The sequence below is a fragment of the Crotalus tigris genome, unplaced genomic scaffold (assembly GCF_016545835.1).
Source record: "Crotalus tigris isolate CLP2741 ecotype Arizona unplaced genomic scaffold, ASM1654583v1 scf7180000024280.1573445, whole genome shotgun sequence".
In the NCBI taxonomy this organism is placed as follows: Eukaryota; Metazoa; Chordata; class Lepidosauria; order Squamata; family Viperidae; genus Crotalus; species Crotalus tigris.
This window is the reverse complement of record NW_024100452.1, coordinates 868354-896212: the sequence shown is the minus strand read 5'-3', so window position 1 is coordinate 896212 and position 27859 is coordinate 868354. Positions and strand designations below refer to the sequence as shown.

The following is a 27859-nucleotide window of genomic DNA, read 5'->3' as shown; positions in this document are numbered from 1 at the left end:
ATTGCTCTACTTCACTTTTTTTGCATTGTTGCTTATTGTGCAGTACTCAAACACTCACCTTTATTCTATTCCCCTGGTTCAAACTACAGTCCTTGCCTATCTATTCAGCTTCTTATTCTTAATTCTTTTTTTCCTCAAACTACCATAGTAAAATTCTTAATGGACCTTTAACATTTTGGATTCAGTAGACAAAATTTATGTGCCACTGCACATAGATACAATCCTACTCCTAATTTATTACATATAAAATGCATAAAAGGTCATGTGCAAAATCCCAAATTTAAGACCTCTGCTTTAACGGACACCTTTTCCCCACCGGCACATTAAAGCAAAGGTCTTGTGTTTTGTCGCTATCACCATAATTTTTAATCCAGTTCTTTATTAATGACCTGCTCACACTATCAATTCTTGCACTTTCTGCTGTGTTTTCATAAAAGATCCATAAAGTAACTCTTTCAAAAAACATCCAGTTTTTAAGCTTTCATTTTAGCTGAAATGAAGCTACCAACCTCTGCTTACATTTTTTTTTGTCCACCATTTACTACAGTTGAAATTTGGAGATTAGTAAACTTATTCAAGAACAGTTGTATGAGATGACAGTTCAGTCTTGAAGAATATCTTTTTATTGGTCAATTCGTAAGAACAGAGTTTTCTTTTCACACTGCCCTCAAATCTGGCAATAGTTAGTTTGATCTGGCTATGCCTGTTTCAGCACAGCATGTACATAGAGTGGAAAAACCAGGATGGGGACTACCTGTGATCCATAGGGATTCATATTCATCTTATCAAAAACCTTAGGAGAATCTAAGGATTTGCATTTGGGAATTGGGTCATGAGAACAGAATGGTGGTAGCTTGTATACTTTCCCTCTCACTATAAGCAAACTCTCAATGTGAAATGATAAGGACAATCTTGCTGTAGTGCTGGAGAGTCAAGAAATTGAGACCGAAGCTTGAGCTGGAGTTTGAAGGAAAAATACTTAATTTTGGTTGAATTTTAAGTGAGACTTGTAAAAATATTATGTCCTACTAACTGTTGGCTTCCAAGACAAAGGTATGAAACTGAATAGGACAAACAAACAAAGCCAACATTTTAAGAATCATAACCATTTCAATGAACTTTATTAAAGCTCACTAAAGGCATCACAGGAACCGACAACAAAACCCATGTATTACCTTCATCTGGTTTTCCACACACGAAAGTGAAATGTAAGCAATTGTGCATGCTGCTTCACATACTTGTTCTCTTCTTCTAGCAAATGTTTCTAACAATGATAGAAATAACTTTTTAAAGCTCGGCTTTCATTTTGTTTTTGACTGAATGCCTTTCCAATGGAAGAAACATAACAAAATTGGAGACAAAAGGAAAACTACCTTGGCATCTACAAAAGCTCTAAGTGCACTCATTTCAAAGGAGCAGTGCCTTTTGCAACAATTTCAAGATTTTTTAGCCTTAATTGATACAAAGGGTTAAATTCCTGCACAGAAGATTTTAGTCAGTGTTCACAATTCCACAGGAATCTGAAAGTTACCAAGGCAATTTTCTTTTTAAAATTATCATGATTTCCACTTCTAGCTTGTCAATATATTCATTCCCACATAATACAACAGAATTCCAAAATATAAATAACTCCCCAAACATATCTTCCCTAATATCACATAATACATTTTCCCACAATGAAATTGCTTATTGAAATGCAACAGCCTAGTCCAAGTCCATGCTAACTGGGCTTTCATTCACGTGGCAATCACCATTTTGTTGTGTGGTCTCAATATTTTTTATTTCTTCTTCTAATTCTTCGGTTTTGTTAATGAAAGGTGTATCTGGTGGCTCTTCCTGTTTAGGAGAATCTACTTGTGGCTTTGGCTGGTTAACGATAGGCTCACACAAACTGTGTATTTCCTACAAGAGAGAAACATTACAAGAGTGACATAATACAACTCCTGTTGTGAGTCCAAAAAGCAAACATTTTGCTTTTATTAGGTTTGAATTAGATATGATGACTCTGAAAGTAAGGCCAAATTTATTTGCAGTACTAGTATGTTTACTAAGACAGGGCTTTTCAACCAGTGGTACAGGTATCACCTGTGGTACATTGGCACCTGGCAGGTGGTATGCGACCATCCTAGAAAAGTGGTAGCGGGGGAGGGAAATGAGCTGAACCAGTGGCAGCACCGCACAAGCCTGAGCAAGAGACGGCTGGAGCTGCAGGGCTGTCAGGGCTCAGCGGAAGCACCAGGATCAGCGCCAGGCTCCAGCTGGAGCTCAGCACTGATCCTGGTGCTTCTGCTGAGCCCAGAAGACGCGCCGATCAGCTGGAATGTTGCAGCATCTCCAGGGTCTTATGATTTACATTCAGATGCTTGGTAACTGATTCATATTTATGGCGGTCACAGTGTCCCAGGGTCATGTGAAGTGACCAAAACCTGCTGCAGCCACCCAGCAGATGGGGGGGTGGGGGGAATAAAAACCAAACACCACCCCACCCCCGCTGCCAATCCTCAACAGAAATGCTCACAATAATGAAAACCTCGGACAAGAGGAAGAGCGCTGCCGGGTGGGCAGGCAGGTGTCTTGCTCGGCTGTGGCTTGGGGGGCACTTTTTCAGTGCCACTGTAACTTCGAACAGTCACTAAGCAAACTGTTGTAAGTCGAGGATTACCTATATCACTTTTTTCCTTTTTTTTTTTGGTCATCAAGTTTTTGACACCTTGCTAGGCAACTGGTGGTACTCGGATACTGCCATATCCTAAAAGTGGTACAATGGGTGAAAAAGTTGAAAAGCCCTGTACTAAGAAATGCAGGAGCCCCACAATTCTCAGTAATTGAAAAAATTACAATACATAAATATAGAAATTTAATAAATAAATAATAATACCAAACATTACTGATTTTTATCTTGCTCAATTTTTTTCCCTCATTTTGGCATGCAATAGTTATATAAGAAATGATGAGAGACAATGGAACTATTTAATTCTATGCAATACCGTTACATTTGTTATGATACAGATCTACATTTGTTATGCTGTTTCTTTTTTTTTTTACTCAGATCAGATTTAAATTAGATGTGACCAGAAAAATGAATCATAAGAAACACATGTCATTACAAGGAATTTAAATCTGCATCGTAATTAAAACTTACCCTCAGCTTTCCTTTGATTTCATTTACACGAATAATAGGATCCTGATCAAGACTTCGTTTAGCTTGGATATTTATAATGTTGGTTAGCCATTCTGTTGCATCACTGATACACTTCTCTACTTTATTCATTTCACTTTCGTCAATATGAATATATTTCTCATCCTGAAACAGAAATGCAGTGTATTAGTTATTGCTCTAAGCATTTTTTCACAGCTATCTCAAGCTTTAAGTATCAGCACTAGTATTCTTGTTCACCAATTAAGGACTATCTTGTTTGCCAATAATATTTATTTATTAAACAAATTTATATAGCTGCCCAACTCACACACAGTAACTCCAGGCACTACCCCCCATCACACCCCATAGCAGTAATAGAATCAGACAAGTCACTTGATCAGCTCCAAGTGAGGCTCCCAAACCCACTGACAAAACCATGTCTTCAAGGCATTGTGGAAAAATAAGGTGGGCACCAATCTTATCCCTGAAAGAATGACGTTCCAATGGCGGGAGTCATACAAGAAGGTCCTTTTTTTGAGGTCACATCTGATATACTTCCTTGATAATTGGGTCCTGCAATATGTCCTGCCTTCTGTTCTAGTGGGCCAGATATTGGGGAGAGGTGGTTCATCAAATAACCAGGTCACAAGCCATTTAGGGCTTTAAAGGTGATAATCAGTACCTTGAATTGCACCCAGAAGCAAACTGGCAACCAAGTGCAGCTTTCACAAGACAGGTGACACATGAAAATTTGGACTTGCACAAAACTATGTGGGCTGCTGCATTTTGAGCCAAGTGAAGCATCTGGATGCTCTTCAAAGGCAGATCCATGTAGAGTGAATTACAATAATGCAAATTGGGAGATGACCAGAACAGGGGTGACTGTAAAATATAAGTAAGTTAATCATAATTAACTTAAAATCAAAATATAAGTAAATCATATACATTTTCCCAGTTCCTTCCACTCACTCTCAGCAAAGCCACTTATTGCAAGGCCACAGTTCCATATGTCCAAATTTCTGACTTTTTATGTAAGATATAAGATTGCTAATTATATTGGCTTACTGCCATCGCTAAATTGTGGAGAACTTTTTAAGGACTGTAGCTGAGTCATCAGATTGTTGTACTTTAGATCAGGAGTCCCCAGTCCCTGGGGCACTATCGGGCCACAGCCTATTCAGAACCGGGCTGTGCAAACAGCAGGCAAGCATGCGTGCACACACAGCTCAGTTTCTGTGTGCGAAGTTCCATGGAGTTATGCACACTCATGCATACGCCTGCCGCTCACACAAAACCATCCCCTCCCCCCTGCCGCGGGTCTGAGACAGAAAGTTGAGGACCACTGCTTTAGATTATAAATTAGATTAAAATATCCTACTCATGTCCCTTGCACTGAGAAAGATTGTTTCCTCTCCACCAATAAAAATCCTATCAATTTTCTCATATAACTTTTAGTTCATCAAGATTTCAACTTGACTAACATAAATTTTATGCAGATTACTGCATTATAAGAGAAAACAAGTGTTCACACAATTATAAAGATAATGGAAAATGTAAATAAAAACAGTTGTAAAGCTTGACGGATGGTTGCAATGACCAAAAAGTGTTATATAAATTGATGTAAAAAGTAGCTTATTTAAAATATTGCATCCTGTGCTTGTGCATTTATAAGTGCTTTTTAGGTATATTCAAAATAAATAGTTGATGCACGAAATAGCCAGGTTTAAGTTATCTGTACATAGATCAAAATAGGCAGACTGAGGATGTTTCCTAGCAGAAGACTGTGAGAAAAATATCAGTGGGAGAACACAACTAAGGGACATTAAGGGGAAAGAACACATTATGGTTTCTGGGAAAATGGGTGAGCGATGTGAGAGTACATTCTCACATACTCACAAATAGATACCAGATCAACTCATTGTCAAATAACGGGCAAGTGAAAATAATTTCCTGGTCATAATAGAGTAGAAATGAATAACAATCTTACTTGACTCACAACATCCTTCTGAAATTTGTCTTGGACAAACCTACAACAACCAAAAAGTTCCAAGGTTCAGTTTAGCTGAACGATGAACTAATTAGAACAGTTCAGCCTAATTATTAAAGCTCAATTTTCTATTTTGTGTGCACATCTTCCACATTTTATGAAAAACCCCATTGCTTTTGTACCAGAACGATAATCATAGGATCTCAGGATAATCTTCTAAAATCAGGAATTTTTAAAAAACTTATTGCTTTGGTAGCAGTGGGGTCTATATAACCGTAGGCTGTAAATAATTTATCAATGGTTAAGTAACATCATGCAACACCGATCAGAAGCCATTTGACAAAGAGAATTCAGAGCACTTCACAGTTCAAGTGTGTATTTTAACCACAATTACATACCTTGTTCTTATATTCCTCTGTAATCCCAGCATATATGCGAAGCTTATACCCCAGGTCCTCTAGCAGCTTTGGCCGCTCCTCTGCTTCTTGATATCTAATTTCGATGGGAGTCCCAAATTTCTAAAAGAGATCAGAATAGTAACAGGCCATTTCAGCAATTAATAGCACTTTTAAAATCCAACATATGAAATGAAAGTTAGCTATACCTTTAACTCAATCAATTTGTCCATGTAGACTTGTTTAGCTTGGTCTTCTCCTTCTTCATATAGCCAATCTTCTATTTCTGACAGCAGCATAGAAAAATTCTGGCGATCCTAAGCAAGAGTTAATAACAAGTTTATTTTTTAGCAGCACTGCCTACTAGCTAATAGCTGGATTAGTTACATTCATAATACAAAATTGCTCTTAATTATATGTAAAATAATAATCACAATTAATACATTTTAGGAAGAAAATAAGTAAACAAGCAGAAGGGAGGTACATATGCTGAATAGAATTGAACAATGGGATCTTAAATGCTATTGTAAACTTAAGAATTTGCCACTGAAAGCTATGATGATAAAAATTAAAGCCAATTTAAATGGTTTAAAATGAGGATTAAATGAACCATCCTTCTTCAATCTGATACATTATAGTATGATGCACCTCTACCCACAAAATCCCTAGGCAACACGTGCAATGATTGTGCTATCAATGAGTGATTATAGTATTTAACTTGTGCACAGTAAATATCCTAAAATGGCATTCTGGATGAAATACTTTAAATAAATAATTTTAAACAAAACAACTACCTGCTCACACACAAATTTTTCATAGGGTCCAGACAGCTTGTCTCTAAAATCATAAACATATTCTTCAACTGCATTCTTTGCATCGTTTCTCTCCTTCTCCAATTTGTCCTGCATGATCATCTTGCCCTGTTTACAAAAAACAGTAATCAGAACAGTCTTAAGTACTTAAGATTTTGAACAGTACAGTATAATTGCCTCTTCAATTAAATCTCTCCAAAGGCTTTGTTTACAGTGAATGATTAGCAAAATGCATTCTGTATTGTAAAGCTGTGATTTTCTTTTTTAAATAGTAACTTTGATGAATAGTAACGCAGTAAGCAGCATTCTATCACACATAAGGAATTTATAACAACGAGAGTATCTAAAAACAGGCACACAAATATTGACCAGGTATACAGCATCAAGTGTCAACTGTATCTATTGTGGGCTTTGCGTATTTATAAAATATTTTTGTACTATGTACACTGAGAGATAAAATTTGGCAACTAACTAAATGTAAACTCTAAAGGCTGAACATTCATTGCACTCCATGCCCCTCCTATTCATTGAACTGATTCAACTAAGTCACCTGCCACTCATGAAGGGGCAAGAAATTAAACTACACTTAGTCTACAACACCTAATCAACCAGGTTTCTAGATTGCATAGTACCATGTTTTCCCGAAATTAAGACCTGGAAGGCAGGACAAGAAGCAACGGATGGAAACTAATCAAGGAGAGAAGCAACCTAGAACTAAGGAGAAACTTCCTGACAGTTAGAACAATTAACCAGTGGAACAACCTGCCTCCAGAAGCGGTGAATGCTCCAACACTGGAAGTTTTTAAGAAGAGACTGGACAGCCATTTGTCTGAAATGGTATAGGGTTTCCTGCCTGAGGAGCGGGTTGGATTAGATGACCTCCAAGGTCCCTTCCAACTTTATTATTATTGTTGTTGTTAGTATTAGTATTATTGCCTCCAAAAGAGGCACTAGGTCTTAATTTCAGAGAATGTTTTACCTTAGGACCACCACAGCCAGACCTCCCACATCCCGACACGTCGTGCCGCTGCTTGACTTCTTCTGCGGCTGCTTGCCGCCACTTGTGGCCGGACACCATGTGATGCACTGCGCCGTTGCAGCTCCTCCCGGCATTGTTTGTGCTGCTCGCAGGACGCTGCATGGCTCTTTGGGCCATTTCCACAGCAGAAACGGCCCAAAGCACCACATGGCCTCCTGCTGCAAGCAACAGAAGAGGCCCAAAGCACTGCGCAAGCAGTGGAAGCAGCCCGAAATGTGCAAGCAGCGGAAGTGGCCCAAAGCAAGCAAGTGGCCCAAAGCGCCATGCCGGTAGAAGCAGCAACAGAGCAATGTGCCGCATGGTGGCCGGGCACAAGTGGCAGCGTGGCCGCAGAAGTCAAGTAGTGGCACAACAGGTGTCGGGGTGTGGGAGGCCTGGCAGTGGTGGTCCTACCAGTAAGGTAAGAAGGTGCAGAGCGCATGGGATAGCTTCATACCCCCTTATCCCCACCCTAGCTTTTTAGGGGTTTACTATCGGACTGGGTCTAACTTACAGGGAAACACAGTAGTTTCCCGTTGTATCAGGGTCAACAACCTTAAACATCAGTAAAATAGTATCAACTACAATTAGATCTAATAAATATGGAAATGACCCATTCATTGATATAAAAATCAACATACTCTCATCTTCAACATTTAATCAGTGAAGTGTTCATTTTCAATTTTTTTCAGATTATAATTAGCCTCTATATATTCCCTAGAACCGTGGTGGCGAACCTATGGCACATGTGCCACAGGTGGCAGGCAGAGCCCTCTCTGTGGGCAGGCACACCATTGCCCCAATCCTAAGCCTTCAGCTGCGTTTTATAAATCTTTTCGCTTTAGGCCTCTGCCGCCATGTGCAGAAAAAAAAAAAGGGTTCAATCAATCATTCAATTTCAACTTCTCACAGGAAAAAAAAAGATCTCACAAAGTTGGAATTGATTGAACTTTTTAGTCCCACCCAGTCTGCCATTACCACCGCAGTCACGCCCACCCAATGGGCCACGCCCACCTGGCACCTGATGATACAAAAGTAGGTTTTGGGTTGCAGTTTGGGCACTCGGTCTCTAAAAGGTTCGCCATCACTGCCCTAGAACCAAAGTTGCAACTAAAAGAAAAAAAAAAACAGAACATAGATGCTGAAGATCATTTAACATACCTCTGTTTCAATATACATATTCAGCAGATCCTTCCCAAGCTGCCATACCAAATTAGCTTCAATAGGCAATTCAACATTTTTCACTTTTATTTTGGGTTTTTTAGCATCTGGAGGTTGATCACTTTTCTTTTCATTTCCCTAGAATAAACAATATAATACCACAGTTACTTTAGGGACTAACAGAAAAAAAACCCCTGTATAACAGAATCCAGTTTCTTCCAGTACTATAGTTTTCTCTTGGGTGCAATTTCAACATTACAGCTCCATGAGATCTAGCCAAGGCAGGTTTGCCAGAACACTAACAGATTATTATTTATATGAGATTACCTCTACGTACAGTTACATTTATTTTTTTCTCCAACAGAACACATTTAAAAGATACTCACTTTTTCACCACTGGGAACTTTATTTTCTTCAGAGGGAACCTCAGGAGAAGGGGGAGACTGTGATGTTTGCTGACCATCTGTTTGTACCTGGGACTGAGATCCAGCCTCAGTGTTCTCTTGCTGGATATTTTTCTGAAATGGCAGCCCAGGCACAAAAGATGTGAAAATGTAAAAACAAAAAACCATTAAGGAACCAAAATACACTTAACATTTGATACATCTGAAATATAAGATAGAGCAGTGTTTCTCAACCTTGACCATTTTAAGGCATGTGGACTTCAACTCCCAGAATTCCACAGCTAGCATTGCTGGCTATGGAATTCTGGGAGTTGAAGTCCACATGCCTTAAAATGGTCAAGGTTGAGAAACATTGAGATAGAGGATTTCTGCACTTATAAGCATTATAAATGGATGAAAATTCATCTCGAGAGCAAAGCACCATTAAGCATCTCTTTAATGTCCCCAGATAGATGAATCACTAATACTGAGCAAATTATATAATCTATCACAATCTCTAACTCTCCTCTTGATGCTACAGAATTACCTCTCTTCCCAGATTTGAGCTGGAAATGCCTTCTTTTAATGAATAAGCTATTTCATACTCAGGCGCTTTTGAAGTATTCCAAGACAGGCACAGAAAAATTTGACACTCAGTATCAATCAGCTACTATGTCATTTTTCTCCATTACCTGTTCACAGACTCATAGCTGAAGGGATTCAGGATCATGCACTTTGAACTCATAACATATAGAACCCATAGTCTATCAATAAGGAATGGGGAGTTTGCTAGATAATCTTGTGCTCTCAGATATTGCGGATTAAAATTTCAAAATCCCTCACTGAGGAAAATAAAAAATTACAGTCTATAATAACTGTACTGCTCCAATAGTTGTTCCTTGTTGATAGTTGGCAAACATTTCTTTGGCTAAACTAGAACAAAACCCGTTCAGGTTAAACTCAGTTTTCTGCACTTGGTATTTTCATCCCTCTGTAGCATAGTCTAGAATTTGGAAGAGTTCAAAAAATATTCCTACTGATCCACCCTTAAAACCTAACGTATTTTGATTATTATGTTTTGAAATGCTACCACAGCTAGTTTAAATGAAGAAGATTCTAAATTTTCTATAGGAGGAGACCAACTTACATTACAGCTCTCAGGTTTTTGACTTTGAGGTTCTATTTCAGCCTCAATACCGGGACTTTCATTTTCTTCCATTTTCATCTGCTCCACCATTGATGCAGTAGAGACACTAAAAATGCCATGACTGTTGATGCGAACTTTAACTTTAACTTTAGTTTTTTCTCCATCATTCTGAGCTGCAATATTCTGGATAATGTATTTGCCTGAATACAAGAAAATAATCACAAATATGGAAGAAAAGATTAGATTTCCAAAAGCATAAAAAAATTTAGTTTCCTAAAGCAATTTGTTTTTTAGGAGATAGAAAATCCACACTATCCATGATCTGTTATATAATCTTGTTACTTATTCATTGCTATATATTGCAAAGTGGCAGAATACCAGGACATATTTTGTACTCCTAAGGGAATGTTTCAAATGAATTTCTATCCTGAACATGAATAGATTAAACATAAATATGTTAAGTAATAAGAATGGAGTTCAAGACAGATGGAAATTTATAATACTGTTACTGTGTTGAATATAGCAAACCAATTTTCTCCCAAACATACTGGCATATCATTCTATGAAAAAAAGGGCCTGTAGGTTCAAAGGTTTATCAGCCAGCATTTGACTATTATTTCTTTTAAATATTCCATTTCTGCAACAGATCTCTTTAAGTAGCATCAATGATTACGATAACAGGATACAGCAGAATGGTCTTCACTTAACAGAATTACAAGAGTTGGAAGGGACTTTGGAGGTCTTTTAGTCCAATCCCCTGCTCAGGCAGGAAGCCCTATACCATTTCAGACAACTGGTTGTCCAATCTCTTTTAAAAACCTTCAGTGTTGGAGCATTCATAACTTCTGGAGGCAGGTTGTTCCACTGATTAATTATTCTAACTGTCAGGAAATTCCACCTTAGTTCTAGGTTGGTTGTCTGATTAGTTTCCATCCATTGCTTCTTGTTCTGCCTTCAGGTGCTTTGGAGAATAGCTTGACTCCCTCTTCTTTGTGGCAGCCCCTGAGATATTGGAAAACTGCTATGTCACCCTTAGTCCTTCTTTTCATTAAACTAGACATATCCAATTCCTGTTTTAGCCTCCGGTCCCCTAATCATCTTTGCTGCTTTTCTCTGTACTCTTTCTAGAGCCTCAACATCTTTTTTACATTGTGGCGACCAAAACTGGATGCAGTATCCCAAGTGTGGCCTTACCAAGGCATTATAAAGTGATTTTAACACTGCAAGTGATCTTGATTCTATTGCTCTGTTAATGCAGCCTAGGACTGTGTTGGTTTCTTTGGCAGCTGCAGCACACTGCTGGCTCATATTTACGTGATTGTCCACTAGGACTGCAAGATTCTTTTCACAGTTACTATTAAGCCAGGAATCACACATACTATACCTATGTATTTGCTTTTTCTTGCCTTATATTATTTTTCTTAACTTATATTATTGCAAGTTATGGAGAACTTTTATAAATACTTGTGTTACAAATAAAAATTGTAACTCTGCTGTTCCATTATTCAGAATTCACTTGGCTACATAAACAAAACAATAAAATAAACACATACAGGTACAGTAGCCCTCAACTTACTATTCAGTGACCGTTCAAAGTTACAATGGCATTGAAAAAAGTGACTTATGACTGTCTTCACACTTATGACTGTTGCAGCATTCTCATGATCACATAATCAGAATTTCGATGCTTAGCAATTGGTTCATATTTAGGACAGTTGCAGTGTCCCAGGGTCATGTGATTACCTTTTGCTACCTTCTGACAAGCAAAATCAATTGGAAAGCCAGATTCACTTAACAACTGTCTTGACTAAGTTAACAACTGCAGTGATTCACTTAACAATTGTGGCAATAAAGGTCGTAAAATAGGGCAAAACTCACTTAAGAATTGTCTCACTTAGCAACAGAAATTTTGGGTTCAATTGTGGTTGTAAGTCGAGGACTACATGTATTGTCTATTAACGTAGTTAAAGCCCTTTCCTACAAAGGTTATTTTTTGCTGTTGTTAATTTATTCAGTTGCTATGGTCGGACACAACAATAACAATTATACTAAGGCAAGCATGTCAAACTGCTGGCCCATGGGCCGGATACGTCACCCCAAAACTGCGCCCACTCCATTGCCAGCAATGGGGAACAAGTCCCGTGACGTTGCAAGTTTGACATGCCTGTACTAAGGATATGAAAGTTTCCTGATTGAGGAACAGATAATTCCTGGAAACTCCAGAATGTTTTGCTTCATTCTCTGGCCCATGCCATTCCAGATGATTTGCAGATTCTGGAAGTAAGTCAATCTGAACATGTCAAACTACTTTCAGATCAGGGTATTTTTTTTCTCACAAAGAAATCACCTCTGGCATGGCTTGGACCAGAGTGGGGACAGAACGTTCTGTTTCTGAATTGCCAAATATTGCAAATATCCCACTTATACCCAATAACATTAAAAACTTTCAGAGATTTTTACATACACAACCACTTACCTATCTTTTTTTCAGGATAGGGGACATTACTGAGATCAGAATAAAATGCCTGGAGTTCAAATGGTCCTTTTCTATAAAATGTCAAGACTTTGGAAAAAGGAGCTGCATGATGCCTGCTGAAAACTTCATGAATCCTACAGTTAGATAAAGAAGGAAAACGAGTTGGAGGCAGCTATGTGAAAACAGCCTCATTGTTTTATTAGTGTTCTGTCAGATCCAACTGCTTAATTATCCATTTAGTTATGAGTCTTATATCTTAATCAAATAACATGAATACTAAATAAAAAATACAGAAGCTAACACATATAATGTATTATCCTCAGTCAAGACTCACTTTAGGTTCTGGGATGGTATTGAGCTATATTATACCCAGGGCTTTAAAGGTGTGGCTGTGTGGGTGGGGGAGGGGTGCCTTCAGATCAGTTTTTTTTTTACTCCTGCCAACAGTCTTCATTAGTCTCTGCTTCTGCTCTGACTGGATATAGTTAGAGAATAATCTAACATTTCAATTCTTGTGCGTAAGTATAATATTTCAGTATAATTCTTTTTCCAATCATTAATAATTTTGAATACAAAAGCAATTTGGTATTAGGAGGCTCTACTATCAAGCATGAACCAAATATAAAGAGCCCTTGCAATGAGAAATCCCTTTTGGAAATACTGTATATATTCTGGAAAATCCAATGCAAATGAGCTGAAGCCTCAAGCAATAAGATAATTAAGATCTGAACCTGGCAATGTATTCACACCTGCCAATTTATTTGTCAAATGGAAGATTTAGTATAACTGCAACATTACAACTGACACAATTTATATGATCTAAAAGGCTGAGTATTAAAATCAATGTCACAGATAATTGTGATAAATGAGTTTGAATACATTTTGAAAAGTATGTGAGTAAAGCATTAAAAAAAACCTGTTCCAGTTCACAAATGACTATTGCAATTGCTATTCAATTGAATTATTAAAAGTCTCAGTGAAATAGGTGGCCCTATAAATTGAATGAATGAATGAAATTATTATAAAAACTATGATGGGAAATGAGAGATTTCTGAATTTGTCTTCACCTCAAATGGCTATCATTGAACTGGGATCACAAACTAAATAATATACTATATAGTGTGTGTGTGTGTGTGTGTGTGTACACACACACTATTATTTATAACTTAATTTCTTTGGTTGGTTCTTCTGTAAGAATTCAGTCAAATGTAATAATTTCAATTTTTATATTACAGGGCTATTGCAGAGAATCATGAAATTTGATGTTATGACTCACCCATCACCATCTTCAGTCTCTGTACTCCACATCAATGATATTGGGAATGTAACTGCATCTGTGATGGAGATTTCTCTAACTTTAAAAGCTGGAGACAGAATTGCACACTGGAAAATGAAAATGCAATATAAGGGATGTTGTTATTGCCTTTCCAACAGGTCAGATTAAAATATCTTATAAAAGAAAGCGAGAACTGATAATGTTGATTTGAAAAAAAGGGTTCTAACTATTTATTATAAAACCTAATCTCACAAAGATTTGTAAAAGAGAATATTTTTAATTTCAACATAGTTTCACCAGAGTAATGTTATATTTTCTTTAAGAAATACTATTACCTAATTTTTCTTTATTTAAGCTTACTATCATCCACAGAGCAAAATTTTCCAGCTAATCCCATTAATCTAAAACTGCAATTATGAAAGGGTTTTTTTTTTTGCAAAACCTTAAAGAAAAGTTTAAAATTGGATAAGATGATATGAATGCACAAACTATTAAACTGGATCTGAAATCCAGCTTAAGGAACTAATAGCCTTAATGGGGTTTTATATGCCAAAAGATTCTTGTTTCTGTTTTTTGTTTTATTTTGTTTTTTTCCCTACTGTTTTTCAGGTATATCTTTATCAAGTCCCTATTTTTAATTTGAGAAAAAGATCACAGAATTTATGAGGGTGATTAGAGCAAAGAAATTTTTTAAGCACTAGCACTGTTAATCATGCCCAATTATAAATAGTTCCTTTCAAAAACTGTTCTTTTAAAAACTGTCTACTTCATGAAAATAAATCACTACTGATTAAGCTTTCTTATTGCTTCAGCCCGACTTTAAACAATTTTCCATGAACACTTTTTCTACAATAAGCAATTGTTCAGTACCCAAACAATTTCCATAAATACATAGTGATATTTAAGTACACACTTCAAATAAGCAATGATAACAAGGTTAACTTAATTCTTGTTCTTGTCATCTGCTTTCTGCTAAATTTCCATGTAAAAAAAAAGCCACAAAAAGATTTGGATGAGTTTGGGAAATGAAAATTCTGTACAATTGAGAACTAAACACATTTCTCCACCCAGCCCTACTTTTGATTTAAAAGTTGCTTTCCTGAAAATACCTGCAAAGCACAGCCTCTTGCAACAGCTTCATCTGCATTCAGTGTTGTACTGACATCTTTGCCAAAAAACTTCCCTATCTTTTCTTTAACAGCTGGCATACGTGTAGCTCCACCCACAATTTCAACAGCATTCACATCTTCTACTTTGAATTGGACTTGCTCCATCAAGGAACGAAGGGGAATCTCTATTCTTTGCAGAAGATCACCACATAATTCTTCAAACTGGGATCTAAAATAAAAACATGTAAAAAGGCATAAAAAGGTGCCAAATTTTCTGACTCAAGAATGGGCGATTCCAACTACTCCAGAACTACTCCAACTTGAACCTGAACTATGTTCTAAAATGAGACTAAACCATTTTTGAAAACTGAGTAACAATGTCCATTTGCTTGTGGCAAAATGTCATAAAAAATGCTCAACATTCCAAATATCCTAGTTAGCCTTGAAAGATTGTTTACTTCGACCTACAGCTTTATGAAAATAGCGAGAAAGTACTAAGTATTCTAAAATACATGTTGAGAAGATTAAGGAAGATGCTAGCATTGTCATTTGTGTTTTGAATATAGATTACCTGGCATGTTTATGTATGCTATAGACAACAACATGTGCAAACAAAGGAATTAGTAAATTTCTGAATAACTGGATCAAAGGAAAACTTGAAAAGCAGTTAATAATAAAATTCATTGCAGCAATGACAAAAAATATGATGCCCATAACCAGGACAGTGTTCTCAAAACAATGTTCATCTACGTGAATATTAGATTTTTATAAGTTTGATGAGTTCCTAGAGTGGAAAGGGAAGTCATAAGTAATGGGGCCTTTATGGATATAGCAAGACAGAGTTACAACATCTTCCCAACTGTAATTTGAGACAGCCTCCATATCTATGAACTGAATTTATGATTTATGAGCAAGAGAAGGAGGGTTCTATTGCATTTAGTGGTCTTCTGGTTGTTCACTGTGGGGAAAAAGATAGAATAGCTAGATCGCAGCCTGAACCAGCAAAACAATTAAAAAAATACTCTAGCCACATACATCTCTTACCTATTCATCTTTGAAGAGATATCAGTATCATTCATAAAACATTCAATATTAAGTGGAATATCTGTGCTGTTAGAGCTCATTAACTTTTTCAGTTTCTCACATTCTTGATATAAACGAAGGAGGGCTCGTATTTTTGATTTGGGGTCTAGTTTGTACTTGGATTTTATTTCTGCACAGAAGTAATCCACTAGTTTTTCATCAAAGTTTTTTCCTCCCAAAAAGGGATCAAAAGCTGTGCCAAGAACCTAATTTGAAGAAAAAGAACAGAATGTGAATTACTCAATCTGTTATCATCTGTGTATGAAATATTTTCAATACTGATGTAAAGCCAAAGAGATGAACCAATCACCTAAAATTCTTTAAGAATAATGTCAATGCTTAATTATGAATTTATTAGTGTTTCCAAGGCATGGCAAACAGCACTGCCAGGAATCTAAAGTTTCCACTGATCCAATCATGTTATGTATTTCCACAACCGAGACTATAAAGAAATCTGACAGATATTAATTCCAATGTAATATTTTGCAAGCATGTATAATTTTGTCCAATTTTTTTCCACTTCCATTTTCATGGGGGGCTCCAGGTTGGCGGGTGCGAGAGGGCGGCCGGCGGCTCCGAGGTGCGCGGATCCTCCGTGCGGCTTCCAAGGCCCCGGAGGTGCCGCCGCTTGGCTCTCCGCCAGACTACCATCTCCAGCAGCCCTAAAAAGCACTATGGAAGAGTGGGGAATGCTGGGAGTTGCAGTTCATCACCATCTGGGAAAACATGACTTTCCAAAGATCAATCCTTCCTTCCTTGCTTCCCTCCTTCCTTCCATCTCCATCTTTTCCCCTTCAATCTCTCTTCTTCCTTCTTCCTTCCCCCTTCAATCTCCTTCCTTCTCCATCTCCTTCCTTTCCCCTTCAATCTTCCTTCCTTCCTTCCATCTCCATCTCCATCCCTTCCCCTTCAATTTTTTTCTCTTTCCTTCCTTCCTTCCCCCTTCAATCTCCTTCCTTCTCCATCTCCTTCCTTTCCCCTTCAATCTTCCTTCCTTCCTTCCCCTTCCCTCCCTCCCAACATTTTTGAGCAAGGAAGAGTAAGCTTCTCCAGCGAGCATTGCTATATTGTTTTTGTGATTAATCACTATTCTTTAATTATGTTCAATTCGTAACAATGAAAATACACCCAGCATATCAGATATTTACATTACGATTCATAACAGTAGCAAAATTACAGTTATGAAGTAGCCAACGAAAATAATTTTATGGTTGGGGGTCACCACAACATGAGGAACTGTATTAAAGGGTCGCGGCATTAGGAAAGTTAAGAACCACTGGCCTAGACAAATTATACCCTTTAAAGTCATTTTTACTTCATCACAGATATATTTTTCTTCACTTATCTATGTTTGCTGTCTGCTATTTACTGTCTCTTCTATGTACAAAAAATAACCTAGGAGAATATATAGCACTCTGTTCGCTTTATTTTGATATTTATTTATTATATTTTCTCTTGAGAGCTGAAGGCAGGATATATTGGAATAATCTCTCATTTTATCCTAATAAAAAAACCTGTGAGGAAGATGAGGCTGAGAAGTAATGACTGGCCAAAAGCTACCCAAGGATCTCTGTGTCTGAATGGTAACTTCAACCTACATTTCTACAGATCTAATCCAACATGTTCACAATTACCCTGCTTTGGACAATCCATAAAACTGGACTTCATATAAAGGCAACCTTGCCTGTTTCCTAAATTCTGTTTACCTTGAGTTTTCCCTTATTAAAAGCACAAGCTGATACTTGAAATGCTGAATGACCCATATCTATGAGCACCACTATTCGTGGCTTCTCTTCTGCAACTGGAAGGTCCTGCTTATAAATCCCATAGTTCAGAGCCACTGTAAACAAAATAAAATAGAAATAATAAAATGTTAACTTGCAAGTGAGGGATGATGCAGTTATAATCTAACATATCTGAAGAACATCAGGCTGTTGAGTGCTGTGTTATTTATAGCCAGAACTAGAATATCAATTGCATTAGCATAGGAGGAACAATGGAGAATTTGAATGTCTTGACTTGGAAATGTACACAACCAATCCAGATGCAAATGTTACAAAGCTGTGGCAATTCATCTTTGCTAGTCAGTAAATAGCTGCATTTTGTACCAACTGCAGCTCTTAGATGGTCTTCAGTGACGTCCCAGTAGAGTGCAATGGGTATGCTAATTTGGCATAGAATTGGAATTTAAATTGAATAAGTTGAGGGCTTAAAATATTGAGATACTTTATTTCCATCCATTAAATGTGGAATTCAACTTGCTGGCTTTAATCTATAAAGACCTCTTTAGTTTGGCTCCTAGATATCTTCTGGACCACCTTCATGTGGAAACAACTCATACACTACGTTCTCAGACAAAATTTCTAAAGAGTTCCACATTACCAAGAGATTAAGGGGGCTGGAGCTAAAGAGTGTGCCTTTTTCTTGTGCCCTCTTACCACCAAAATTAGATCAATGCCCATCATAAAGGCCTTCTGAAAACTAATAATGTTGACAAGTGTGCAGCATTTGTATTATTGTAATGGGTTATTAAGTCATTATCTTGGTTTCAGCATTGTTTAATTATAGAAAACTATCAGTTTCCAACTATTGTTTCTCATCCTTCCCACCAGAGGGAAGGATGAGAATCAATGGTTGGAAACTGATCAAAGAGAGAAGCAACCTGGTATTAAGGAGAAACTTCCTGACAGTGAGGACAATCAACCAGTGGAACAGCTTGCCTCCAGAAATCGTGGGTGCTCCATCACTGGAGATTTTTAAGAAGAAACTAGATAATCACTTGTCTGAGATGGTATAGGTTCTCCTGCTTGAGCAGGGGGCTGGACTAGAAGACCTCCAAGGTCCCTTCCAGCTCTATTCTATTCTATTATTCTATTCTAATGTAAATTATGCTAGAAATAAATGTGAAATGATCTTAAATTACTCACCCGCTGTCATATCATTCATTAGTCTGAGACAATTTAACCCAACAACCTGAGCTGCATCAAGCAGCGATCTTCTTTCAGCATCAGTAAAAAATGATGGCACCTGAAGAAAGCAAGTATGCCCATGTAAATCAGATATCCATGAGGAAAATATTTTGTTTTAAAACTCAATTCCTCTGAAGTAAATGTCACATTTTAACTACCGGTAGTTATTAAGTCCCCCTTTATGGATTACTGCCTTGTCGTGGCGAAGGGGCTTGTGTAACTCAATGAAGCTATAAGCTATGCCGTGCAGGGCCACCCAAGACGGACAGGTTATAGCAGAGAGTTCTGACAAAATGTGATCCACTGGAGAAGGAAATGGCAAACCACTCCAGTATCTTTGCCATGAAAACCCCATGGACAGTACTAAAAGGCAAAAAGATATGACGCTGGAAGATGAGCCCCTCAGGTCGGAAGGTGTCCAATATGCTACTGGGGAAGAGCAGAGGGCTAGTACTAGTAGCGCCAGAAAGAATGAAGCGACTGGGCCAAAGCCGAAAGACGCTCAGCTGTGGATATATCTAGTGGTGAAAGGAAAGTCCGATGCTGTAAAGATTTTTTCTCCATAGGAACCTGGAATGTAAGATCCATGAATCAAGGCAAGCTAGACGTAGTCAAAAAAGAGATGACAAGAATGAACATCGACATCTTAGGAATCAGCGAACTAAAATGGACAGGAATGGGTGAATTTAACTCAGATGACCATCAGGTATACTACTGTGGGCAAGAATCCCTCAGAAGAAATGGAGTAGCCTTCATAGTCAATAAAAGAATAGGAAAAGCAATACTGGGATACAATCCCCAAAATGACAGAATGATCTCAATTCGAATCCAAGGCAAACCATTCAATATCACAGTAGTCCAAATCTATGCCCCAACCACTGGTGCTGAAGAGGATGAAATTGACCGGTTCTATGAAGCCCTACAGCACATTATAGAATTAACACCAAAAAATGATGTCATTATCATCATGGGGGATTGGAATGCTAAGGTAGGAAGCCAAAAGATAACCGGAATAACAGGCAAGTTTGGCCTTGGAGTACAAAATGAAGCAGGGCACAGGCTGATAGAATTTTGTCAAGAGAATACGATGGTCATAACAAACACTCTTTTCCAACAACCCAAGAGACGGCTCTACACATGGACATCACCAGACGGTCAACATAGAAATCAGATTGACTATGTGCTCTGCAGCCAAAGATGGAGAAGCTCTATACAGTCAGTAAAAACAAGACCAGGAGCTGACTGTGGCTCAGATCATGAGCTTCTCGTTGCAAAATTTAGGCTTAAATTAAAAAAAGTAGGGAAAAGCACTAGGCCACTCAGGTATGAACTAAATCATATTCCTAATGAATATACAGTAGAGGTGACAAATAGATTTAAGGAATTAGATCTGATAGACAGAGTGCCTGAAGAACTATGGATGGAAGTTCGCAACATTGTACAAGAGGTAGCAACTAAAACCATCCCAAAGAAAAAGAAATGCAAGAAAGCAAAATGGCTGTCTGAGGAAGCTTTGCAAATAGCTGAGGAAAGAAGGGAAGCGAAAGGCAAAGGAGAAAGAGAAAGATACACCCAATTGAATGCAGAATTCCAGAGAGTAGCTAGAAGAGATAAGAATGCCTTCTTAAATGAACAGTGCAAAGAAATAGAAGAAAACAACAGAATAGGGAGGACCAGAGATCTCTTCAAGAAAATTGGAGATATGAAGGGAACGTTTCATGCAAAGATGGGCATGATAAAGGACCAAAATGGCAGAGACCTAACAGAGGCAGAAGAGATTAAGAAGAGATGGCAAAACTACACAGAAGAACTATACAAGAATGAGCTTAACATCCCAGATAACCACAATGAGATGGTCACTGACCTCGAACCAGACATCCTAGAATGTGAAGTGAAATGGGCCTTAGAAAATCTGAGCAACAACAAAGCTAGTGGAGGTGACAGTATTCCAGCTGAGCTAGTCAAAATCTTAAAAGACGATGCAGTAAAAGTGCTACACTCAATTTGCCAGCAAATTTGGAAAACTCAACAGTGGCCATAGGATTGGAAAAGGCCAGTTTACATTCCAATTCCAAAGAAAGGCAACGTCAAAGAATGTTCAAACTATCGCACCATTGCACTCATTTCACATGCTAGTAAAGTTATGCTTAAAATCCTACAAGCTAGACTCCAGCAGTATGTGGATCGAGAACTACCAGAAGTACAGGCAGGATTTCGAAGAGGCAGAGGAACTAGAGATCAAATTGCCAACATACGCTGGATCATGGAGAAAGCTAGGGAGTTCCAGAAAAACATCTACTTTTGCTTCATTGACTATGCTAAAGCCTTTGATTGTGTGGATCACAACAAATTGTAGCAAGTTCTTAAAGAGATGGGAATACCAGACCATCTTATTTGTCTCTTGAGAAACCTATATGCGGGTCAAGAAGCAACAGTGAGAACTGGACACGGAACCACTGATTGGTTCAAAATTGGAAAAGTAGTCCGGCAAGGCTGATTCAAGTGGGGTTTTTTTTTAGTCAATGAGAAGGAGAATAATTTTGGAGGTATTATTAACGTTTTTGTTTAGTAACAATGCTTTCTTTCTCTTCCAGATCTGACAATGAGAAAATAAGATCTTAAGAGTTTGTAGTATACCTTCAAAATTGCCTTATAATGCACCATTTCAGGTTTATTACATTTACATGAACGAAAAACAAAATGTCCAAAAATAACAGAATTCTAACTGAAACAAATTTTTAAAATAAATTACATGCAATATGTAATTTTCATATATAATGCTCCCTCCCTCAATTTTCGGAGACTGCCTGAACAAGTCCCTGCAGATTTTTTGACAAGATTTTTCAGAATTTGCCATTGCCTCCTTCCTAGGGCCGGTCCAAAGTTACCCAACTGGTTTCATGTCCAAGAAGGGGCTAGTTTCTAACCTAATGCATTAATCACTACACCAAACTGGTTCTCTTATAGAGATACTACTATATAGAATGCTACTATACAATAGCAAACCATTTGCTGAATAGCTGGAAAAAAATTCAGTCCCATAAACCAGGAGTCCCCAGCCCCCAGTCCGTGGACCAGTATCAGGCCACAGCATGCCAGGAACCGGTCTGCACCAACAACCAAAGCCCCATCTGTGAGATGCAGGCAGCAAATGAAACCATGCACTCTCCGGTCCGTGGAAAAACCTTTCTCCATGTACAGGTCCCTGGTTCCCAAAAGGTTGGGGACCTCTGCCATAAACCAACCAGATGTTACAAAATGAGTCTGTTCATCTTTAAAAGTATTCACTATCTGATTTTTTGTTACTTTTCATTCTAAAGGATTTGTATCCTACACTATCATGGGAGGTGGGCACTGTTTCATTCAGATTTTAATGTTTTGTATCTACTTTCTTTCATCAATAGCACTATAGCAAGCATCTCATAGCAGCAGTCCTCAAATCTTTCTGGCTTCATGGACTGGCAACAGCAGCGCAGGGTGGTGGTGAAGGGGATGGTTTCATGCGCGCAACCTAGCTCCCGCACATATGCAAATGAAGCTACACGCGCTTGCCCACCACTTGAATGGCTTAATTCCCAACAGGCTGCAGACTGGTACTGGACCATGGACTCGGGGTTGGGGATCCCTGCCATACAGTTCTACTCTACCTTCAGATTCAAGTAATATTCAAAGTTGTTTACATTGTTTAAGAAGCTATTAGATGAACAAAAAGCTTCAACTGAACTTAAAATTTAGTTAATTTACTTACTGAAATAACACAATCTGTTACAGGTTTTTTAAGGTTATTTTCAGCTGTCTCCTTCAGTTTAGTCAGCAGCATAGCTGTTATCTGCTCCACACTAAATAAATGTTCTTCATCCATATAAGTTACCTGCAGAAATAAGAAAAGAGGGAAGTAAGCTATGTAGCATTTCAAACAGTTCACTTTTACTTTTTAGACACTGAATTTCCAACACTTCTCCCACACCTAGTTTTGAAATATAAAGCAAGTCAATGCTTCTTTTGTTTCATCTCCACAACTTGTTCACAACTGGTTTAGTTTTTACTCAGGAAATTCTAAATATAATACTGACATTTTTACCTTTATTCCAACACTCCCATTTTTCATTGGAACTACATAGTAGCTCAAAAGCTCTTTTTCCTTCTGAATAAAAGGATCATTATATGCACGACCATGGAACCTCTTGAAATTATACACGGTGTTGTCAGCATGTGTAATTAGCTGTAAAAGGAGACAGTATTATCAGTGGTTAAAAAAATTTCACACTTCATTTTCCATTGCTAATTAAAAATATAATAGTAAACTTATGGAAGAAAAGAGAGAAGAGATTTCTAATTTCTTGCCCTAATTATGCTTTTTTTCACATTAAAGCAAATGTGGATCTGATTAAACTGTTGTTATTAGGCTATCTCATAGGAACTTGGTAGCTATTTCCTTACATTGAGAAAAGTGTCAAGGAGACCCACTGGACCACTAATTTTCATTTTGACCTTACCAGTATCAAATGCCAAGAACTAAGCTTTATATATATGTATGTAAGCTTATGTGGTACGGTTTGGTTCTTGATCATGACTAAATAGCCTTTCTAATCTAGTGCCCTTCATATGAAGGCATGATACAAGAAATATAACATATTTGGAAGAAACATTAAATATGGTTATTCTTATGGTATGAAATACTGGATTTCTGATTTAGTTCTTGGATTTAGACAGTACAGTGGAATCATGTATTTACTTTGTTCTTTATTCCAAAAATATTACTATGATGTGTTTATCAATTACACCACTGTCCAGTTTGTATACCAAAAATACAAATACCATTTATCTTGCTCTTTTCAGAATGCAACTTACCTGATTTTTAGCAGATACTCCAATTGCCCTGTTTTTGGACCCAAATGACACTACAGAACTGAAAAGTGATATAGAAGCATCATTGGAAAGTTTGTTCATATGACATACAAAGGTGTAAAAACAGCAAGTCATTTATATTTAGTATTTCCTCAAAAATTCTGAAGAATTTACAAATAAGACAACAGTGCAGATACCTTAACATGAACAATTGCTAACATTATAAATAGTTATTTTATGCAAAGATTTACATTTGATGTGTTAAAATTACTCAAGAATCTTAACAGTAATGCAGTTGGGAACAAATATGAATCTGACAATATTGACAATTTAAATTGTTTTAAGGGCTAGAATTATCTACATTTGATCATGATTTAAAGAGAAACAAGGAATAATTTGTGGGCAACCCTCAACTATTTAAACATTTTAAGAAAAAAAAGCTTAAATCAAAAGACAGCTGTGTTCCATGTATGCAAACAGTCCACTAGATTAGAGAAAGCACAATCTGAGAATGAAATTTGGGTTGTTTGTCTCCTTCACAATACATAGTGCTTATTCTTATACAGTACTGATAAAACTATGCTATTAATCTTCATTTAATTGATCATATGAAACAGTTTTTGGAAACAAACTACACAATGTCATAAAGAATAAATGAATGTTGTTTTCAAAATAGCTTTATTAAAATTAAGCCTGAAACAATTAAAACTGTTCAGTCTCTTAAAATTTATTCTAAATTCAGTGAAGGTTTCTTATTTTTTAAATTACAGTTTCCAATGACTTCTTAAACAGTTAGCTTAAGAGTTCCCGAAGGCCACATATGGCTCCTGAAATATAACTCTATTAGCCTCTACAAGTTTCAAAGCCTTATTTTTAATATGACAAAAATGGGAAATTGTTAAATACATTACTGCCAAATAAGTATATTAATATATATGAATGTTATATTAATTTCATTTTATTAAGTTAACAAAATAAAAAGTAGTCCTTCTCCAGGCCCCATCATAAATTTTGAGAAGGACTCCTACAAGCTTCCCAAACCAAGTGGGTCCTTTAGCCTAGAAAAAGTTATGCACCTCAATTTATATCTTGGTACCAAGAAAAATAAAGATATATATCTGACTGGGTAAGTGCTAGAGCTAAGATTAGAACATCTGAACAATCATACTGAACAAAGTTACAAGCTAACAATGGGGAATCATATCACTGAGATCAAAATTATAAAGCATATTAATTACATAAATTCTGCATATATAGCAGCTTGCATATCATAGAGCCTCTAACTGCAAGAAATGTCATTATAGAATATATCTATTTGAATTAGCAGTGTCCAATCACCCCCTTTACAAACCATGACACCTCTTTTTATCTTATTTATAAACATTACCTTTTCCACCCCAAAATATAATCTAGTAAATTCACAACTTTTGATTTTATGGTGTTAAATATCTAACAGATGATCATGAATTTAATTTTAATTTATTTCCTGCAGGTGTCAAGGAATACATCTCAACAATCTCTGAAAATGCAAAGAAGTGGAACATCCCAAAATCATGGATATGTCAAGTCTGATTTTTTTTTATCCTGGGCAAAGAAAAATCCAACCTTTTAGGGTTTTTCCCTTGTCTTTTACCTCCTACCTTAATCTAGGAATGGAAAACTCCAGAAGCTTCCAGATTCTAGTTGAAGTTGGCTTGATCCTATCATGCCTCCTCAGAAACAAGCAGGCTCCTCCTTCAACCTCCTTATCACCCTCCACTCCCACCTCCTTCAGAACATCGCAAGTAGAAGCTCATTATCCAGGGAATATGACTAAGCTACAAATTGTGAAAAGATACTGCAGCAGCATCCCACTCATTAACTAACACTCCAAAGAAAAAACAAAAATCAAAATATCCCTGCCATCCTACCATGACAGTTCAACCAGTCATACACCAACTCCATTCACTGCTATTTTGGGAGGGTGGGATGATGTTTTTTTTTCCATTTCCCGTGCACGAGCTACAGAACGGGGGCAAGAAGGTTACATGATGAGGTGTAAAATAAACCCCCCCGGGGGGGGCTAATCCGTATGCTTGAAATACGGTGCAGCCATTACTCCGAGCAGCAATCTTTTCTTAAAGAGGGAAATGGCCTTCTGCCTCTACGCTCACGGCGAAAGACAGGGAGGATGCTCGCAGGCACAACTACTCCACAGAATGCTCTGTGGCTTTACAAAGGGATGCAAATCTGCAAAAGCATCATTACATGTAAGTTTGAACGAAAAGCAACGTGATGGGAATAAAGGCTCTTAAAAGGGGGGGGGAGGCAGCCTGATTAAGAAATGATAAGACCAAAATAAGCCTCCCTCTCCCCGCTATAAAAAGGGAGTGCTGCTAGTCTAGCCAGGTCCAGTTCTCCGCGAATAAGCGCTGTCTAGCCTCGAATGCCAGTCACGCTACCTGGGATAAATTTGCAGCGTTAAACTCAATCCCCAGAAATACGCCTAGCGTACATATTTCCACGTTTCCTGAGCTGACAAGCCCCGTTATTTAGGACGGATTGCCTCCACCCCCACCCTCCCCGTAGCCCACCCTCCGCATCCACCCTCATCTGCCAGTTACGTACGGGGTGCATCGGTCGCTGAACTCGTTAGCCACGGTCTCTATTCCGCCTGCTCTCGCCACCGCGATGTAGCAGCTCTGCGAGCCTAGATCAAAGCCCACCACAGCCATGACTGGGCAGCTGTACCGGCCGCTCCTGGAAGGAAAACCGTTCGCTGCCTTCTACTCCCAATCAGTCCGAGACGCGGGGGTGGGTGGGGGAAGAGTCTCTCATCCGCTGCGGGAAGATGCCACGCTCACGCGCACCACCCGCGCGCAAAACTCGCCACCTCCAGCGAAAAAGACTTCAAGATGACAATAGGCAGAAGTTTCCAGAATCTGCGGCGGCTACTCGCCGGCTCCACGTGCGGCTTCCGCTTCCGCCTTCTCGGATATTCTCGAACCCTCCCGGCCAATGGCAACGCCCGGAATCTGGTGGTGTCATTGTTGTCAAGACGACTTCGGACGCCGAGCATTTCCAACGTTTCGCCGCTTGACGCAGGTAAGAGGCGTGCCTGGCGGAGGTCCTGCTAGGGCATGCGCCGATTTTGTTCGTTGGATGAACTGAAGTTATAGATACCTGCTGTATTTGGGTTATCGTAGAAAAAAGTTATCTGTGTGATTTGGGGCCTTTGGGTAGAATGTCGGTTAATAGGTGCTTGCAAATTCTTGGCTTCGTAGGTTTTCACTTTTTGAAAGATGAACGTTCATTTCGATAACACTTGCTCGTGAGCCTGTCACGGTTCACTGTTGTATTTTTGTATACTACATTTGCGTCATCATGGGGGGAAAAAGTAGCTCTTTCCATTGTGGTGATGATGGGTGGGTAGTTAACTTGTACATTTTGTAAAGCAAAATAAATTGCATTTCTGAACATATGGCATTGTCATCAAACTTCGAACCATGACGCTGTAAAACAAGTTTTATGGGTTGTAAGTAGTCCACTTTTGCTTTTCTTTTTTCTTTTCTTTTCTTTTCTTTTTTCTTTTTTTTTTGCTGGCCGCTTTGAGCCAGAATGTGGCAAAGGAGTTGTGGATGTCACATTGGGCATCTTCTGTGCTAATGGAAGATTTGATAAAATCTCCATGTGTCAAAATTTTTGTTTCTGCTGCACTGAAACTATTGAAACCGCTACATACATGCTGCTCTAATGCCCTTATTATTAAACAGTTACCAAACTGTATTGTCTTTTCTGCTACCATGCCATCTAGATCAAAATAAAAGGACTCACATGTAATGTAGGTACCTGGCTATTTGCCGCACATTGGGGCCAGGGTGTTTGGAGTTTCCATTAGTAGAGGGTAATAAATTGTGAGTTTTTCATTACCTATTAAGGGTTATATAGTGATTTTAATTAGAATTGCTTGGCCTATTTCTGTTTGTTTTGGTTTCTTGAAAGCTGCTTGCAGTGTTGAAGATGGGCCATGATATACATTTTTCAAATAAATAAAGCACATATACTTCCTTTGCAAGT

At 38.0% G+C, this 27859-nt stretch overlaps 1 protein-coding gene across 1 annotated transcript; it reads right to left on the bottom strand.

Annotated features, from left to right (window-relative positions):
• Nucleotides 1–605: 605 nt before the first annotated feature.
• Nucleotides 606–26773, bottom strand: HSPH1 (heat shock protein family H (Hsp110) member 1). The gene is made up of 18 exons (XM_039323590.1): nucleotides 26411–26773; nucleotides 23807–23864; nucleotides 23037–23177; nucleotides 22704–22826; nucleotides 18914–19013; nucleotides 17693–17826; nucleotides 15948–16192; nucleotides 14904–15132; nucleotides 13795–13901; nucleotides 12519–12652; nucleotides 10043–10242; nucleotides 8899–9030; nucleotides 8513–8650; nucleotides 6316–6441; nucleotides 5731–5838; nucleotides 5525–5644; nucleotides 3143–3304; nucleotides 606–1902 (listed from the first exon to the last, which is right to left on the bottom strand). The coding sequence occupies exons 1-18, from the start codon at nucleotides 26515–26517 to the stop codon at nucleotides 1705–1707; spliced, it is 2562 nt and encodes an 853-aa protein (XP_039179524.1). The 5' UTR covers nucleotides 26518–26773; the 3' UTR covers nucleotides 606–1704.
• Nucleotides 26774–27859: the final 1086 nt, after the last annotated feature.